General features: G+C 42.5%; 1 protein-coding gene across 1 annotated transcript in view; it reads left to right on the top strand.

The window, feature by feature from the left end:
* The first annotated feature begins 1447 nt into the window (after positions 1 to 1447).
* mtnr1ba (melatonin receptor type 1Ba) overlaps positions 1448 to 18724 on the top strand; it is a 30661-nt gene continuing 13384 nt past the window's right edge. The window contains exon 1 of the mRNA XM_061681459.1: positions 1448 to 1661. Coding sequence (XP_061537443.1) covers positions 1466 to 1661 — 196 coding nt within the window. The 5' untranslated portion in view covers positions 1448 to 1465. The remainder of the gene's footprint in view (positions 1662 to 18724) is intronic.

The following is an 18724-nucleotide window of genomic DNA, read 5'->3' as shown; positions in this document are numbered from 1 at the left end:
CCACAACAGCGCAGTCCACCCTCTGTTTTTTTAAGTCCAGGTTAAAAAAATCTTCTTTTGTTCTCATGCTTTTTAGAGTATTTCCACTTTTAAATGATATTTCTTACACTGTACACTGTTTTAATTGTACTTTTATTTTATGTTTTTTTTCCCCTTTGTTTTAAATGTTTCTAAGATATTTTTGTCTTTGTTTTGAAATGCTTTTAATAATGTAAAGCTCATTGAGTTACCATGTGTATGAAATGCGCGATATAAATAAATTGGCTTTGCTTTGCTTTTGGCGGCACGGTGGTCTGAGGACCCGGGTTCAATCCCCCGCCCCGCCTGTGTGGAGTTTGCATGTTCTCCCCGTGCCTGTGTGGGTTTTCTCCGGTCACTCCGGTTTCCTCCCACGTCCCAAAAACATGCATTAATTGACAACTCTAAATTGCCCGTAGGTGTGAATGTGAGTGTGGATGGTTGTTTGTTTGTATGTGCCCTGCGATTGGCTGGCAACCAGTTCAGGGTGTACCCCGTCTCCTGCCCGATGACAGCTGGGATAGGCTCCAGCACGCCCGCGACCCTAGTGAGGAGAAGCGGCTCAGAAAATGGATGGATGGATGGATGGATGCTTTGCTGCCGGAGGTCTAACCCGCATCTGCGCAGCGTTATCCCACACGCCATGCCGGATTTGCGCCAGTCACAAAGATGAATAATTTATTCACACAATTTCATACTTTTATCCAAGGAGGACTTTGTTGAGTGTTGTAAAGCACTCCGAGACCTGCTCCAAATGCCTTTGCATAAACATTGTTGTCGTTACATAAGGCGCACACAATCAGAGGAGAAGCCAAACCAAAGACATTTGGAAGATCTGTAAAACCGAGGCATAAACACAAACGTAAGGTTAGTGGGTTATTAAAATCACAGTCAAGAAGACAGATCTTGCCACGTTCCGTTGGTGATTAATAAAATATTACGTCAAGACAAAGGATTATACCATTACAACAACAAAAAAATGCATGGAATGCAGGAACTGAAGAGCAGCCAGTGCGCACAGATATCAACAGAATACCAAAGGAGATTTAGCAAGTTGCGTGTAGTTCCTCCGAGATTAGAGGAGAAGGAAGGAAAGGAGATGTGTCGGAGGAGGCAGAAATGAAGAGAAATGAGGAGCAGCAGTTTTGGAGAGGCAGAGCGGTCGAGAGAATAACAGCAGGTGGTGTGGAGACCCATGCGGCTGTATCTCTGCTGTCAGCTTCGAGGATCCCTGAAGTGTGCATGGATCTCTGCTGGCTGCGGTCCGCTCCGCGTGGACTGGCTGGGGGCCGGCGGAGGGTCTACGGGCTGTGGAGGCAGTAAGAGCGCAGAGAACGCCTGCGACTACTGAGCGGCACGCAGCCGATATTTGGGACATGTCGGGGTGGAGAAGAAAAAGAACGGAAGCTATCTGCCACGCAGGGGAGTGAAGCGAGAGGGGGAGGCTATGGATATGCCGGAGGATGAATCGTTGTTGAAGAATGAGACGCAAGACGGGCGGGAGCCGAGCCGGGGAGGCGCGCGTCCTGCATGGGCAGTCACAGCGCTGGCCAGCGTGCTGATCTTCACCACTGTGGTGGATGTGTTGGGGAACCTGCTGGTCATCATCTCTGTGGCCAGGAACCGTAAACTCCGAAATGTGGGTAAGAAGCTAAAATCAAGTGGCATACACGTGTGTGCGTGTCAACAAACAGCCTCGCGCATGTGGCGTCGGCTGAGAAACAAAGCGTTTTGATGCGAATCAACCTTGACTGAATGAAAGATACAAGTCAGTCGAGATTTGAATTCATTCATGTGCCAAACCCAGTGGGTTGTTTTCAACCGCCTCCTTCATTCATTACAGACGAGTAAGTCTTGCTTAACGTGTCTGGTCATGGAGCCGTTCGCCTTTCACACAGTGACAAGAACTTGACTCTTGCAGGTTGAAGGTTTCACTTATTTACTGCATTGGTTTGCTCATGTAAAGTGACTGAGGAGCCATGGATCAGATCATTACCACATAATCGTGTGCAATTACTGTGTTCCTCCTTGTTGGTTAAAAAAATTGGGTGATGATGTGTATGTGTGACAATGGGGGGGAAAAAAGTTGCAATCATAATTGCTAACACAATTACAGCTACAGTAATTACAGTAAACAAATGGGATGGATACAACCCGTTTTAAATCTGCATAAACCTTGTTAAGTTGCATATTTGAAGATCACTGATTCCATCTGTGGAGGTGGCATCATTGAGGTGCTCTGGTGTTAAGGTCTATTCTGTTTATGTAGTATATTCATAAGGACACTGGAATGGTGCTTGGATTCTTTCGGAAACAACGACATTTAAATGTATTCAAATAAGAACAAACAGCTCCCTTTTAACGTTTACATACAGTAAAACAACATCACCAGTACTCAATATATAGCTTCTATAGGTCATAAGATCACATTTTCACGTGATTAATAGCCATCAATCTCATTTCCATTCATCATGGACACCTCCTATCCTTTCTTTGTTCTCTGCCATGGTGGTGCTCAAGAATTTCAGCTGATTTTGGGATAGAGGCAGACAATATAGAATCTTCAGTTAAGTGAACATATGTGATTTTGGAAGCAAGTTAGTGTAGCTGGAGAGAATCCACACAAGCACTGGGAGAAGGCGCAGAAAAATACACAACCAAATATATCGAATTAAATCGTTTTAAAAGGTAACCAATCGATTATATCGGTATTAGGAAATAACGCATTGGATTTATTTTTATATAGATGCATGTGTGTGTGTGTGTGTGTGTGCGTGCGTGCGTGTGTGTGTGCGTGTGTGTGTTTTAGCACTTTCATTGGTAAAGGCGTTAAGTGTTACCCGATTAATTTTTCCTGTCTGTGACATCGCATGTGATCATGGAAGTACCAAACACATTTTTTTTTTTCCGCCGCTATTTGGTGGGCCGGTCTGAGTAGCAAACACCATCTCCCATGAGCCCCTGCGCACTGCACAGGGAAGGAGCACAGCAAAGCGTAAAACAAACGCGAACGTTCTGTGAAGCTTAAATCAGAAGTGTGGACGCATTTTGGTTTTGCAGTAATCAAAAACAATCGAGGAGGAAACATGATGGACATTCAATAAACTGTTTGCCGACCGTGGTTGTCTATAAGTCGGGTAAATCAAGTAATATAAGGACTCAAAGCCACTAAGTATTTGAACAATCACTGGGAGCCAAGAAGCAAGCGAGCAAACATCAATTCGTGAGACATTTCAAGCAGGTTTTCCTCATGGGAGTACGAGAGCTCAAATGTCGGTTAACACGTTTGAGCCAAGATACATTCCATCACGGACATACTTCAGTAAAACGCTCGACGGATAGCTGTACGTCACAAACTACCCAGCTACGTAATCACTCCGGCACACATTGTGACTGCAGGTGAGTGAGTAAAAATAAATATGATTAGAACATTTGAGCATTATGTATTCTGTGTTCAATTACAATGTGTTGATTCTTAATGTTCGTATTATTTTTATGTTGAAAAACAACATCAGAATTAGCAGGTAAACCTATTGTTAATCCAACCTGAAGAGATGTTACTTGCACTTCATTCAAATAAAGTGTGAATGCATATGCCATTAATGCTTGTTTATTGTATCTATAATTACTTTCACCAAAATGACAAAATGAATTTCGGAAATTTCACCTGTACTGTCTAGTATCCAGGTATTTACGTATATCATAGTCACACTGGTTGAATTTTTGGCTAAAAGGTTACTGAATCGATTTCAAGCCACTGAATCGTTTCGGGTCATATCGTTCTCGAACCATTATCAGAAACAGAATCAGAATCAGAATCATCTTTATTTGCCAAGTATGTCCAAAACACACAAGGAATTTGTCTCCGGTAGTTGGAGCCGCTCTAGTACAACAGACAGTCAATTTACAGAACAACTTTGGAGACATAAAGACATTGACAAAAAACAATTGTGCAAAAAGATGCCTCTAGCACTTAGAGCAGTTCGAATGACTAATATTGCGATAGTCCGGTGCAATGACCATAGTGCAAAGGGCGCTGAGACTTCAAGGAGTGTATGCGGTTTAAAGTGACGAGTAGTGCGATCATCTGGGACAATGTTGGTTGTGCAAATCTTACAGATACTCCTCAATCAGTGTGCAAATGGAGCAGTCCTTGAATCGAATCGTGATACAAATCATTGTTAAAACGAATCATGACTCCCGCTAATTGATATGTATTGTGCCAGAAAATCCGTAGAAGCTTTTCACTGTTCCCTTCTGCCCCTATAAAATTGCAGTAACTCTAGCTAAGTAATGATTACCCAGTGATATATAGACCTTGTTTTGAAAATAGAAAATTCATCCATCCATTTTCTATACCGCTTATCCTGTTGAGTGACTGGGGGAGCTGTAGCCAATCCCATCTGACTTTGGGTGAAAGGCAGACTACACCCTGGAATTGTCTCCAGTCAATCACAGGGTACATAGTGAGAGACATGCATTTATACTCACATTCAGCGAGTGGCAAGTACCACTGCCCGCACCCAAGTCAGGAAAATGACTTTCTAGTAACTTCAGTAACAACAGGACTTTTATAAAAATCAAGTGAATTGGATTTTAAGGGGAGTTTTTTTTTTTCTAAAGAAGCTGTGGCATTGGTGCCTTTGTGTATTGTATACATTATTTGAGCGGGCCAGGTACTGTATATCATATGTTTGAGTTTCAGAGGTATTTGTGTAATGGGGGCAAGCTGGGCTTTGTGGATGTAATACGAAACCTCACTTTCCAATCCTAAAAGACGGTTCTGGCTGCTGGGTTAGCAGCCCTGGCTGTTAACTCAGCGGTCAGTCAGTGCTCTCGTCTCCCGATGCGGGACAGAGTGGCGGTGTGAGATTTATCCCTGGTGGGGGGTTGATGCCACACAGAAAAGTGTCCGTGGTTACATTTGGATAATGACTGAGTTATCATTTGGTTAGAAACCATTTATGCATGTAGTTTTGACATTTTGAAAGTTCAGAAATGACCACATCGTAGTCCACATCCTTTGAGACAATAGAGACAGCACCTATGCACGTCGTTTAGATGCAAAAAAAGGAAGAATTAGATCTTAAACTTGAAAAATCTAGCAACAACAGAATTATTTTCAATGCTGCCATTGCAGCACTTCGTTATATTTCTTCACCAAAAGGTTGACACAATAGACATGAACGCTTAAAAAAAAGAAAAAGCGCCTAATAATAAAGGGCTAAAAGACAGCATTGTGCCACAGATGATGGACGCAGATATACTGTCCATCCATCCATTTTCTGAGCCGCTTCTCCTCACTAGGGTCGCGGGCGTGCTGGAGCCTATCCCAGCTGTCATCGGGCAGGAGGCGGGGCACACCCTGAACTGGTTGCCAGCCAATCGCAGGGCACATAGAAACAAACAACCATTCGCACTCACAGTCATGCCTAGGGGCAATTTAGAGTCTGCAATTAATGCATGTTTTTGGGATGTGGGAGGAAACCGGAGTGCCCGGAGAAAACCCACGCAGGCACGGGGAGAACATGCAAACTCCACATACGAGTCTTCAGAACTGTGAGGCTGACGCTCTAACCAGTCGGTCACCGTGCCGACCAGATATACTGTATTGTCAAAATGTCAGTTATACTGACTTCCTCTGATACTCCTAATATTTCCACAGAAAAAGAAATTATGAGAATACACTGCTACAGAATAGGTTGTCGTGATTTATTCCAACCACTCAAGTAGTTGAGAGGATCACAAAAGCTATGATGGTTCCTAATTTTCAATAGCGACTTTCAATGAGCCGGCACAGTGATCGACTGGTTAGCACATCTGCTTCACAGTTCTGGGGACCGGGGTTCAAATTCCGGGCCCACCTGTGTGGAGTTTGCATGTTCTCCCCCTGCCTTGGTGGGTTTTCTCCAGGCAATCCGGTTTCCTCCCACATCCCAAAAACATGCGTGGTAGGTTGATCGGAGACTTCCCGTAGGTGTGAATGTGAGTGCGAATGGTTGTTTCTTTCTGTGCCCTGCGATTGGCTAGCGACCGGTTCAGGGTGTACGCCTGAATGCTATGCTACATGCATGTATCTGTGTTGAACAGGCAAAGCTACTGAAAGACCAACATCGGCATCTTCAGGCCACAGTGCCAGAGTGAAGAGAAAGAGAATTTTCAATCCAGTGCTTCTGATGCTCTAATTAGAAATGCCAGATTAGATATGCTCCATGAAGTTTCATCTCCCTCTTTTGTGTTCAAATCATTTGCTTGTCCACCAAAGTCAAGAATCTTGGGATTCATCTCCCTCAAAATACCAAGAATTTAACTCTCGTTTAACTGTTCATTTGAAGCAGCAAAACAGAATACATAAAGTAAATTGGCAGTCGTTCCAACATGAGTTTCAATTATGTCCAATAAAACAGACAGTCTTTCCCCTGTTTGCAGGTTTAGCAGCTTGACTGCTGTAGTAAAAGGCTTTCCTCCATTTGTGAATTTTTGCCCATCAATTAAAAATAACATTTGTAAGGATGAGAGCGCTCACAAGTTATTTTCTTCCATCTTTACTGGATGTACCAGTCAAGCATTTGTCAAAATGATCACAAATCAAAGCATTGGACACAGAATTATGCATATTATGCAGCAGAAATGAGGGTATTATCCATTTGATTGATTCATGAATTGATAAAGCCTGACCAACAATTTTTCATTTTGCAGGGATCTCGTTTGATGCGCGTCCCACGTCTGAGACACAAAAATTAGCAGGGACGCATGAAGCATATTCAATCTGTGTCTATAGACATGTGGTTCAAGGCCCGCCCTATGTACAGTATGTGTCTGTGTGTGTGTTATATGTGTATGTGTGTTGGTGAAGAGAATCCACACACAATGAATCAACAGTACGAATCCTGGCGTGGTGCTAGCCAATCAGAGGCAGAGTTATCGTTCCATACAATGGACACAGGAGTTTTTTTTTCTGGACTCGATAAATTTTCATTGTTGCGGTAATACCCGCCGCGTCACTCACAACGCAACAAGTTGCTGGCAGAACGGCGTTTGCTCCGTAGATGCACACAACTGGGACAAAGGGAAAGTTAACTGTTTATTACATTCACTAGCCTGCGAGCTAGTGAGCTAAGGGCTGGAGGTAAAAAGCTAACTCAACCGCAGTGCCATCGTTAAAATGTCAGCGCTCGGAATTGTGTGTGTGTGTGTGTTCCCCACATAACACACACACACACACACACGGACACACACACACAAACGGGAAAGTCAGCTGTTTATAAACCATAACCACAGCGACATATGTTATCAATTTTCAGGCAGTAGTTGACTTCGGTGAACTCATTTTCATCGTCATTTGATTCACAGGTAAAGGTCTCACATCACCCTCCAGCAGGGCGGCCTCATTTTCCATTTTATTTATCTTTTATTTAACCAGGTAAAAGCTTATTGAGAGAAATCTCTTTCAAAAGCCAAGAGGCAGCAGAACCTATACAGACAGCAGAATTGATACATTACGTAACACGACAACATTCATACAATAAATAAAAATAAAGACTAAAAAATAACATTGATATTAAAATGTATGGCATCCAATTTAAAAAACAGTGACAAAGTGTAAATGCTTTCGAGTACATTCATGGGGATTTTTTATTCATTCAAATTTGGCAGGCTTCAATAATTTTTTTGGGCCCCTTTACTGGGTTAATGACTATATAGCCTTTGTGCCAAATATTTAATATTTATTTAAGTGAAGTTTTTGTGAACAGAGAATGAGTCTGATTTGTTTGTATTTTTTATTTATCTAAGATATTTTATTTATTGTTCTACATTACAATGGAAATGTGCAATATAGTTTAGAATTGAAAGTTAATTGTTCTTAATAAGGATGTACTTGACTTATTATTCTCGATAATATTATATCAGTGGCATAAAAGAACATTAACGACACAATCATTTATTGTGATAGTTTTTGGGAAAATATATGGTCCTAAAAAATTTGCTACCATGGCAGGCTGGAGCATAATACAACCCCAATTGCAATGAAGTTGGAACATTGTGTTAAACATAAATAAAAACAGAATACAATGATTTGCAAATCATGTTCACCCTATATTTAATTGAATACACTACAAAGACAAGATATTTAATGTTCAAACTGATAAACATGATTGTTTTTAGCAAATAATCATTAACTTAGAATTTTATGGGTGCAACACATTCCAAAAAAGCTGGGACAGGGTCATGTTTACCACTGTGTTACGTCACCTTTTCTTTTAACAACATTCAATAAACGTTTGGGAACTGAGGACACTAATTGTTGAAGCTTTGTAAGTGGAATTCTTTCCCATTCTTGCTTGATGTACACCTTCAGCTTTTTAACAGTCCGGGGTCTCCGTGGTCGTATTTTACGCTTCATAATGCGCCACACATTTTCAATGGGAGACAGGTCTGGACTGCAGGCAGGCCAGTCTAGTACCCGCAGTCTTTTACTACGAAGCCACGCTGTTGTAACACGTGCAGAATGTGGTTTGGCATTGTCTTGCTGAAATAAGCAGGGGCGTCCATGAAAAAGACGTTGCTTGGATGGCAGCATATGTTTCTCCAAAACCTGCATGTACCTCACAGCATTAATTGTGCCTTCACAGATATGTAAGTTACCCATGCCATTGGCACTAACACAGCCCCATACCATCACAGATGCTGGCTTTTGAACTTTGTGTCCATAACAGTCCGGATGGTTCTTTTCCTCTTTGGCCCGGAGGACATGACCTCCACAATTTCCAAAATTGTTGATAAATGGCTTTTGCTTTGCATAGTAGAGTTTCAAGTTGCACTTACGGATGTAGCGCCGAACTGTATTTACTGACATTGGTTTTCTGAAGTGTTCCTGAGCCCATGTGGTGATATCCTTTACACATTAATGTCTATTTTTGATGCAGTACCGCCTGCGGGATCGAAGGTCACCGGCATTCAATGTTGGTTTTTGGCCTTGCCGCTCATATGCAGTGATTTCTCCAGATTCTCTGAATCTTTTGATGATATTATGGACCGTAGATGATGAAATCCCTAAATTCCTTACAATTGTACATTGAGGAACATTGTCTTTAAACTGTTCGACTATTTTCTCACGCACTTGTTCACAAAGAGGTGAACCTGGCCCCATCTTTGCTTGTGTGTGCCCAGAGGCAGAAGGGATAGGCTCCAGCATGCCCATGACCCTAGTGAGGTTAAGCGGTCAGGAAAATGGATGGATGAATGGATGGATGGATGGGAAAAAAAAGCAAAGCAATAAAATTAATCCATTCCACCCTCAAAAAAGAAGTTACGGTAACCTTGTTTGTATCCACCCGTCCACTGTCCATTTTTTTCTGCTTATCTGGGGTTTGGTCGCCGGTGCAACAAGGAATCCCAGACTTCCCTCTCCTCAGCCACTTTGCCCAGCCCTTCCCTGGGGATCTCGAGGTGTTCCCAGGCCAGTTAGATAACATTGTCTCTCTAGCGTGTCCACCCGGTGGGACGTGCCTGGGACACCTCATCAGGGAGATGTCCACGAGGCATCTGAACCAGATGCCCGAGCCACCTCAACTAGCTCCTCTCGTTGCGAGAGAGCAGAGGCTTTACTCTGAGCCCCTCCCGGATGGCCGAGCGTTTTACCCTATCTCTGAGGGAGAGTTGAGACACCCTGCGGAGGAATTTTAATATATGAGGATTTTTTTCGATAATCGATATTATCCTGTATAGTTATAAATGTGTGGCCTTACACATACACCATATTTTTCATCTTTAAGAAGGTTTTTGAATCTGGTTGATCGATCTCACTACTTTCTGCATGGGTCAGCATTCCTTCTGTTCTCGTGGATGTATTCAGATATCCGGTGACTGCTGCTGTGCCGTAATTTGATATGTAGGAGAAATGCCACATAGTTTCACTTAAACTATGCATCTCAAGTCTCACAAGAAAGTTACAGAGGAGGAAGCTTCTGCCGTTTTTCATACTTGTTTTACAGTCGTGCTTACCATTATTGGCACCCCTTCATTTTTTTTGTGTAACCTGTATACGGTAATATCTACAAAAATAAATGGAAATGTACCAAATTTATATCATCATCTATTAATTGGAGGTTCAAAGTAATTTAACAAAGAAAGATAATGTAATTTCAAAGAAAAATAATCAGAGAACATATATCCATCCATTTTCTGAGCCGCTTCTCCTCACTAGGGTCGCGGGCATGCTGGAGCCTATCCCAGCTGTCATTGGGCAGGAGGCGGGGTACACCCTGAACTGGTTGCCAGCCAATTGCAGGGCACATAGAAACAAACAACAATTCACACTCATAGTCATGCCTACGGGCAATTTAGAGTCTCCAATTAATGCACGTTTTTGGGATGTGGGAGGAAACCGGAGTGCCCGGAGAAAACCCACACAGGCACGGGGAGAACATGCAAACTCCACACAGGCGGGCGGGGATTGAACCCGGGTCCTCAGAACTGTGAGGCTGACACGCTAACCAGTCGCCCACCGTGCCCACACACACACACACACACACACACACACACACACACACACACACACACACACACACACACACACACACACACACACACACACACACACACACACACACACACACACACACACACACACACACACACACACACACACACACACACACACACACACACAACAGTGCAGGGACCTGCGCAAGGATCCTGTTCGTGGACTTCAGCTCAGCGTTCAACATTATCATCCCTGAACTCCTTTCCTCCAAGCTTCTCCAGCTCAGCGTCTCGCCTGCCATCTGCCAGTGGATTTGCAGCTTCCTCACGGGCAGGACACAGCAAGTGAGGCTGGGAGAGACCACCTCATCCACATGCAGCATCAGCACTGGGGCACCCCAAGGTTGTGTCCTCTCTCCGCTGCTCTTCTTTCTCTACACGAACGACTGCACCTCAACGCACCCGGGTGTCAAACTCCTGAAGTTTGCAGATGACACCACTGTCATCGGCCTCATCAAGGACAGTGACGAGTCTGCATATCGACAGGAAGCGGAGCGGCTGGAGCTGTGGTGCGGCCGACACAACCTGGAGCTGAACACGCTCAAGACTGTAGAGATGATCGTGGACTTCAGGAGACATCCTTCGCCACAGCTGCCCCTCACGTTGTCCAGCTGCCCTGTGTCAACCGTCGAGACCTTCAAGTTCCTGGGAATTACAATCTCTCAGGACCTGAAGTGGGCGATCAACATCAACTCCGTCCTCAAAAAGGCCCAGCAGAGGATATACTTCCTGAGGCTTCTGAGAAAGCACGGCCTGCCACGGGAGCTGCTGAGGGAGTTCTACACAACGGTCATCGAATCAGTCCTGTGTTCTTCCATCACAGTCTGGTTTGACTGCTACAAAAAAGGACAAACTCCAAATGCAACGGACAATCAAAACTGCTGAAAGGATTGTCGGTACCCCCCTACTCACCCTTGAGGACTTGCACGCTGCCAGAACTAAGACAAGAGCGTGCAAAATCCTCTCGGACCCTCTACATCCCGGTCACCGGCTCTTCCGGCTCCTTCCCTCAGGTAGGCGCTACCGATCAATGCAAACTAGAACTAACAGACATTCCAACTGCTTCTTCCCTCTTGCAATCAACTTCTTAAACAGCTAACTTACAATTTCATTGCAACATCCTGCCAATTTCTTTTGTCTGAGTTTGTTGTCACATTTCTGTCGGGCCAATTATATACTACTCGTGCACTCACTGTAGTAGTCTCATGACGCTGCACTATTTGGATATCTGTTGTTGACCAATACTGGCCACTCATGCCAGAGTAGCATCTTCGCGATTGGCACACTGACTGAGTAGTATCTGCACCTTTTGTACAATCAACATTGTCCCCGATTATCGCGCTACTCGTCACTTTAAACTGCATACACTCCTTGAAGTCTCGGCGCCCTTTGCACAATGGTCATTGCACCGGACTATTGCGAGATTAGTCACCCGAAACTGCTCTAAGTGCTAGAGGACTCTACATCTTTTTGCATAATTGTCAAAAAAATAAATAAATAATTGTAACGGCATTACCAGATAACTAGCAACCCTTTATTGCCCAGTGACTGTTTTTCTCAATGTCTTTATGTCTCAAAAGTGTTCTCTGTCAATTGACTATCTGTTGTCCAACTACGGGAGTTGCTCCAACTACGGGAGACAAATTCCTTGTGTGTTTTTTGGACATACTTGGCAAGTAAAGATGATTCTGATTCCAATTCTGATTCTGAATAATTCCACAGAGGTCTGGCCACTACAGCTTACCCAGGGCAACTCTGTGGGAAAGGGTCAAATGTCTTCCTTTGGGTGTTGGCTACGTGGGTAGAGGTCTGGAACTACTTAACCTTCCCACTCTTTTTTCCACACCACAGGAGGTCCCATATAACTTTAAACACCTTATATCTAAAGTGATTTCAGAAATGTGTTTCAAGATAATTGCTGAAAACATACAAGGACTGAGAGCTGTGTAGTACTCAAATGTGGAGATTATTAAATTGTTTTTCACCATTTCAGTTTCCCTAATTTTTTTTTTTGGTGCCCATTAACCCACTTGGACATCCAGCACGATTAACCCACTTGGACATCCAGCACGAGCTGCCTCTCTACCACTATACAACAAATAAGCGCCTTTGTTCCATCAGTGTTTCAATTGCAAGTTACTCAGTTATAGTTATTTGGCCCATTTCTACCACTAAAGCGTGCAGTTAGCTAGCTAGTTATGCCTACAACATGAAAATTGCATCTTCCCTGGATTTTCAGAACAGGTCGGTGTTGTTATTTAAATTCCCAGGTGTTATGTATTTTGTGTTATTCAGGCCACCGTAATATGTTGAAATGCAAAGCATTGTGGGGTTTATATAGTAACTAGCAGGAACCATGTGCTTAAATGTCTGCCATGTTTGTCTTGGGAGTTGCAGGCGTAATAATGTGTCCCGCTGGGTTTAATAAATGGTTAACTTTCCTTGAAGTGTCTCTGTTATGTGGATCCACCGACTCAACACTAAGCGAGGCAGTGACATATTCAGTTTCAGGTTACTTTATTTGTAGGTATATTTGTTTTGCAGCAAGAGTTATACATGCAAAGACAACAACCACAACAGTAGACAAACAGGCTCCTATGGAAACTAATCCCTAAACCTAAAATGTACATTAAAAAAACAATAATAATAAATAAATAAACAAACCTCACCTCTACCTTATGTGCGCAATGTTACTATGTTGATATGTCGTATTGGATGATCCCGCTGTCAGTTTGCGAGCTAGCTGGAGGCTAGCACCTGTCGTTGCAGCGTGAAAAAGCCCTGCAACGACTTCAAACTAAGCTCCAACATGAGTAAAAGCAATAAAGTAAAATGAAGGCTTCCGTTTTTATGCATTTTCACCTGTGTACAAGACAAAACATTTGTCCTTCACACAAATATAAGCAGCTTTTTGCTTTAAACTGGAACATACTGTGTTGGTCATGTTTATCTCTGACATTCCAAACACATACAGTCTCCCCGGACCTAATTATTTTACAGCCAATCCAATTAAGTGGCTACCCGTTCTGTTTCTCGATGGGTTTCAAGGGCTTAGAGAGGAAGATCACTATGTAAAGCATGTAGATGTTCTGAGACCAACCATGTGAACAACTAATTGTGCAGCGAAATACCAGTATCATTGATGAACTGCATATGAACAGAGTATATCTTAAATAACTGTAAAAATCATTTGAATGAGACTTTAAGAGACTTACCTTTTCAGCTACTTGCAAGTTTGTTCCACGAACTATTAATCTAGTTTACAACTTTGTAAATGTGTTTGAGTCGGCACGGTGTACGACTGCTAAGCACATCCGCCTCACAGTTCTGAGGACCCGGGTTCAAATCCGGCCTCGCCTGCGTGGGTTTTCTCCAGGTACTGTGGTTCCCTCCCACATCCCAAAAACCTGCACGGTAGGTTGATTGAAGACTCTAAATTGCCCGTAGGTGTGAATGAGAGCGCGAATGGTTGTTTTGTGTTACATGTGTCTTGTGTAGTGTATGTTGGTTGTGAATAAAAGCGTAATTAATTTAGGAAAAGAATAAGCCGGAAGTGAACGCATAGTTCGACATACGTTTAACGAGATAATCAAACTTTCTACCATGTATCTTTTTATGTGTATATTTGAGGAACAGTGACGAAAAACCTCGATCAATCTCAGAAATTTAGAAGGCTGCTACATGAATGAGATACGAGTTCTCGATTACAGCAGTTTCACTATTAAACTCAAGCACACCCAAAGCACGACAGGAAGTGTAATTTTATAGAAAATTGTATTCAATCTAAAAGGGTAATAATAATAATAATAATCCATCCATTTTCTGAGCCGCCTCTACGCACTAGGGTCGCGGGCGTGCTGGAGCTTATCCCAGCTATCATCGGGCAGGAGGAGGGGTACAGCCTAAACTGGTTGCCAGCCAATCGCAGGGCACATACAAACAAACAACCATTCGCACTCACAGTCACACCTGCGGGCAATTTAGAGTCTCCAATTAATGCATGTTTTTGGGATGTGGGAGGAAACCAGAGTGCCCGGAGAAAACCCACGCAGGCACGGGGAGAACATGCAAACTAAACTCTACACAGGTGGGGCCGGGGATTGAAACCCGGTCTTCAGAACTGTGAGGCTGACGCTCTAACCAGTCATCCACCGTGCCGCCAATAATAATAACAATAACAATAACAATAATAATAATAGAAAGGAAAATAGGCATACGTAAAGAAAATTAGGACATCGCTGGACTAAAAATGAGCGTGAATAGGTTACAGCTCGTATAAAGTTGGAACTTGTGTGAAACTGATCTTTTACCCCAAAATTATTAGCCACTAGTTTTGTACATTCTGGCAACGATTGCCATGCTCTACTCACGACTGTAGATCAGTTGGCCCTGGGGATGGTCTGTTTCCGAGCATCTCAGGAGGAAAGGAGGCAGGTTTAGTTGAAAAAGAAGATGGACAAAAAGTAAAAACAAAAGAGATGCAAAAATAAAGTTGTTGTTCCGTTGGGGTGCGCGCGTAACTTTTCCTGCCGTTTGACCTTGTTGCAGGCCCCGCTCTTGCTCACAACTGCGGGCGCAACGGGTACGGATGCCGGGAGTTTTTTTTCTGGAGCTCTGCCAACAGACCAAGGCTGGGATAAAACGATCGAAGCTGCATGGGCGGCTCCTTTGATCGGACGCCGCCCCCGCCTTCATGGTCAGGCGCCGCTTGCGCATGTGGTGGCAACAAACGACAAAGAAAGTGGGAGGCAACAAAGGACAATGAAAAGGGGAGGGGGGAGGTGTTGGCCGAAGCTGCCCCATAGCTGAAGGGATGTTAGCCAGGAAGGACAGAGAGCCAAGAAGACCAACAAAAAGAGAGAGATCAAGCATATAGAATAAGTCGCACCCATCGACTTGGATTTAGTCTAAAATTTTGGCCCATAAAATGGGTTTAAAAATCATATATTAATCTAAAACATTCCCAAAATTGTACTCTTACTCATAGATCAAGCATATAGAATAACTGTCTAAACTTTAGTCTTGGCAAATCAACCAATTGTTCAATACAACATAATTCCGTACTGTTTGGCTTCAAATCAGTTATTGGTGGTGACAGCAGATAAATTTACCACAAAGCCTTTGTTTAGAAGTTTGGGAAACAGATTATTTCAGTTCTATCCCATAGCTGGGTAGACTGCATGGATTGAGATTGACAGAGACAAGAGAGGGAAAGAAGGTACCGTAGATATATAGACAAAAATAGGATAGGTTGATTGGAGGCTCGGGAGGGATAAAACGTGAAACAATAGCTGCATCAATACAGTAATATTCCAACGAAGGTAGGAATTAAAATAAAGTGAATTTTTAACATAACTATGAATAGTATTACTAATAAAAATAATAATAATAGCAACAATGGCATTGTTGTTGGCTGCATTTCTGGGAGCAAGACGACTGACTACAGGGGAGTCAAACATGACTATTCACCCAAATACTAAAAATCATGAATTTATGTAACAGTGTTGTTTTATGCAGCTATGGGAGCGGTAGAGGCTTCTACAAGAGAATGAGGAGATAAGTTGGTAATATACAATATGAATGTGAAGAGGTCGCGATAGAAATGAGGAGAAGCTAAGCTGTCCAACAATATACAGTTCAGTATGTAAAATGTACAAACAAAAATACATATCAGGATTCAGTAGCTTTTTGTAGTGAACAGTGGGGCAACAAACACCTTAATGCGTGACCATCTCTAAAATTTTTAATCCACATGTCAAACAGTTCAATGTTTCTTTACTTTGTGCACAACTTGCTGTTCTCTAACTAGAACAAGAACAACTTTATTTGGGGTTAATCAGAGCCTTTAAATGGAGACAGATGTGTGCGTACTCCCATTTAATACGAGTTTGAATATCATAATTGTTAACACAGCCACACCCCATTTATTAGTGGTTGTGTACAACCACATTATCTCAGTTGTTTAATTTTGCTTCTCCTCTTGAACAAATATGAGTTGTACAGGTTAGAGGGCACAATAATGGAAAAAGATTTTAACTTATTTATCTTGGTCTAATATTTTTGTATCACATAAAATGGCTTTTGAACATGGGTGGATAAACTTTTATAGCAACTGTGGCTACAACATATGTAATAATAAATAATAATAAGCAGTGAACCACGGCTTGTTGTTGTTGAATGTGCGAAATGATTTTGTTGGTACACACACATCTTCACAGAAACTGATATAGGATGTAACAGTGTCCGTATATTCATCCAGGAATTTTCAAAGACACTCCAGTCTGTGCAGTCTAAGCAGCTTTGAAGTTCCATCCTGGCTTCATTGGTCCGCTTTTCACTGTTTTCACTGTAGACTTCGTGCATTTAAGTTCTTTCCTGTACGTCGGTATTAAGTGAATCAAGCAGTGATCAGACGAGCCCAGGGCTGCACGAGGTATAGCACGGTATGCGTTTTTTACCGTAGTGCAGCAGTGTTCTAAAATGTTATTTTCCCTGGTAGGACAGTCGATGTGCTGCTTGTATTTAGGGAGTTCGTGGTTGAGTTTAGCTTTGTTAAAGTCCCCGAGAATAATGAGGGGTGAGTCCGAGTGTTTTTTTTTTCAATTTCGTTGACTTGTTCGGCGAGCGTTAGCAGTGCAGCGTTCGTGTTAGCTTGAGGCGGAATGTAGACAGGATGAATGATGCAAACTCACGCGACGAGTAGAATGGCTTACAGTTTAAAAACAGCAACTCCAAATGCGGGCTGCAGTGCATATCCCGCCAACCACACGGTTAGGCTTCATCTTGGATTCTCATACTAACATATCAACTCACAGGTTCTTACAGGTGTTTAGACACTGAAAAAGAATCCCATCGCACCACTCATCTGTAGCATTGCCTTGCTCATTTCCCACATCCTGTCCTGTCCTGCCCTTTTCTCTCCTCTCTCATCTTGTTCTCTTTGTTAGTTATTGCATGTCCTCACCGGGTGTGTCCCCACATCCACAAATAAGAACACGATTTGACTGTTGTAACGTTACTTGTGCTCAACTATCTAGACTGTCTAACTATTGTGTCCCATTTTGCTGTTTTCCTCCTTTGTAGATGTGCGAGTGTAAACAGATGATACATTCGGCGATCAACCATGGCCAAGATGCAATTGCTAAGTGTTCTGCTACTTAAACATACCTTTACTTCTCTGTATGTACCGGTAGTTTTATTACTACATGTTGGAGGGAATTTTATGTGTTTGTTTTTTCAAAGTAACAACATATTAGACATGCATGAAGAAGCAATCTTACGATTGAGATGATCGCAATTTGGAGCATTGACACTTTTCCAATTAAAGGAGAAGTCTACAGCATCTCAGCCATGAATGGTTTTATGGGGGTTGTGTCGGATTTAAAATCCTTCTATGTCTATCGTTTCTTTGGGAATCACTCAGTTGTGAGAGCTGGTCTGATATTTCACCATACACCTTTGCCATGTTTATTTAAGAAAAAGGAATTGGTTATTCTTGTCACCTGGACCGGAGAAACTGCTGCACCGTGGTGTGACATCATCTTTATTCAGCGTTACGAAGATTGAAAATTATAGAATGTTACGAATCTCTGTTTTGATCTTTCAATATTTGTTTACTTCTGTAAATCAAGCATAAAATACATGCTTTTAGTCAACATTAACAACTTTAAATGTTAATGTGAATTCCACATTTTGTGTTTCTATTTTCCGTTGGAAGTGCTGTGTCTCAGGTTTTTGGTTGTTATTTTCTACTATGTAAACAGTGCATTATGAATGTTTTCCCCCCCACAAAATTTGTCATATCCATTGTCAATGGGATTTGTGTATTTGCCAATTTTCACTTATTTGGAATTTCAGTAATAACTTCTCCTGGCTCTGCCTCATGCTCCCTTAATAGATTTATCTCTGCTCCACCCTGTCTTACAGTCTCTTATCATCTTTATGGACTTACGTCCTTTGTCCTTCCTTCCTACTCACTGCCAAGGTCACGCTTTACTTTGCTTTCTTGTTGACCCGGACTCTGTGCTGAATCGTTGAGTTTCTCCTTTAACAAAATAAGGTTGTCAGGTTATCCTGGTGCTGATTGTTGCACCTGAAAATGTAGATGGAATTCTTGCAAACAGTACTTTGTTTAAACATGATAAATCCATAATTTATCTCA

This window comes from Phycodurus eques, chromosome 7 (genome assembly GCF_024500275.1).
Source record: "Phycodurus eques isolate BA_2022a chromosome 7, UOR_Pequ_1.1, whole genome shotgun sequence".
Taxonomy (NCBI): domain Eukaryota; kingdom Metazoa; phylum Chordata; class Actinopteri; order Syngnathiformes; family Syngnathidae; genus Phycodurus; species Phycodurus eques.
This window is presented reverse-complemented; position numbering and strand designations above follow the sequence as displayed.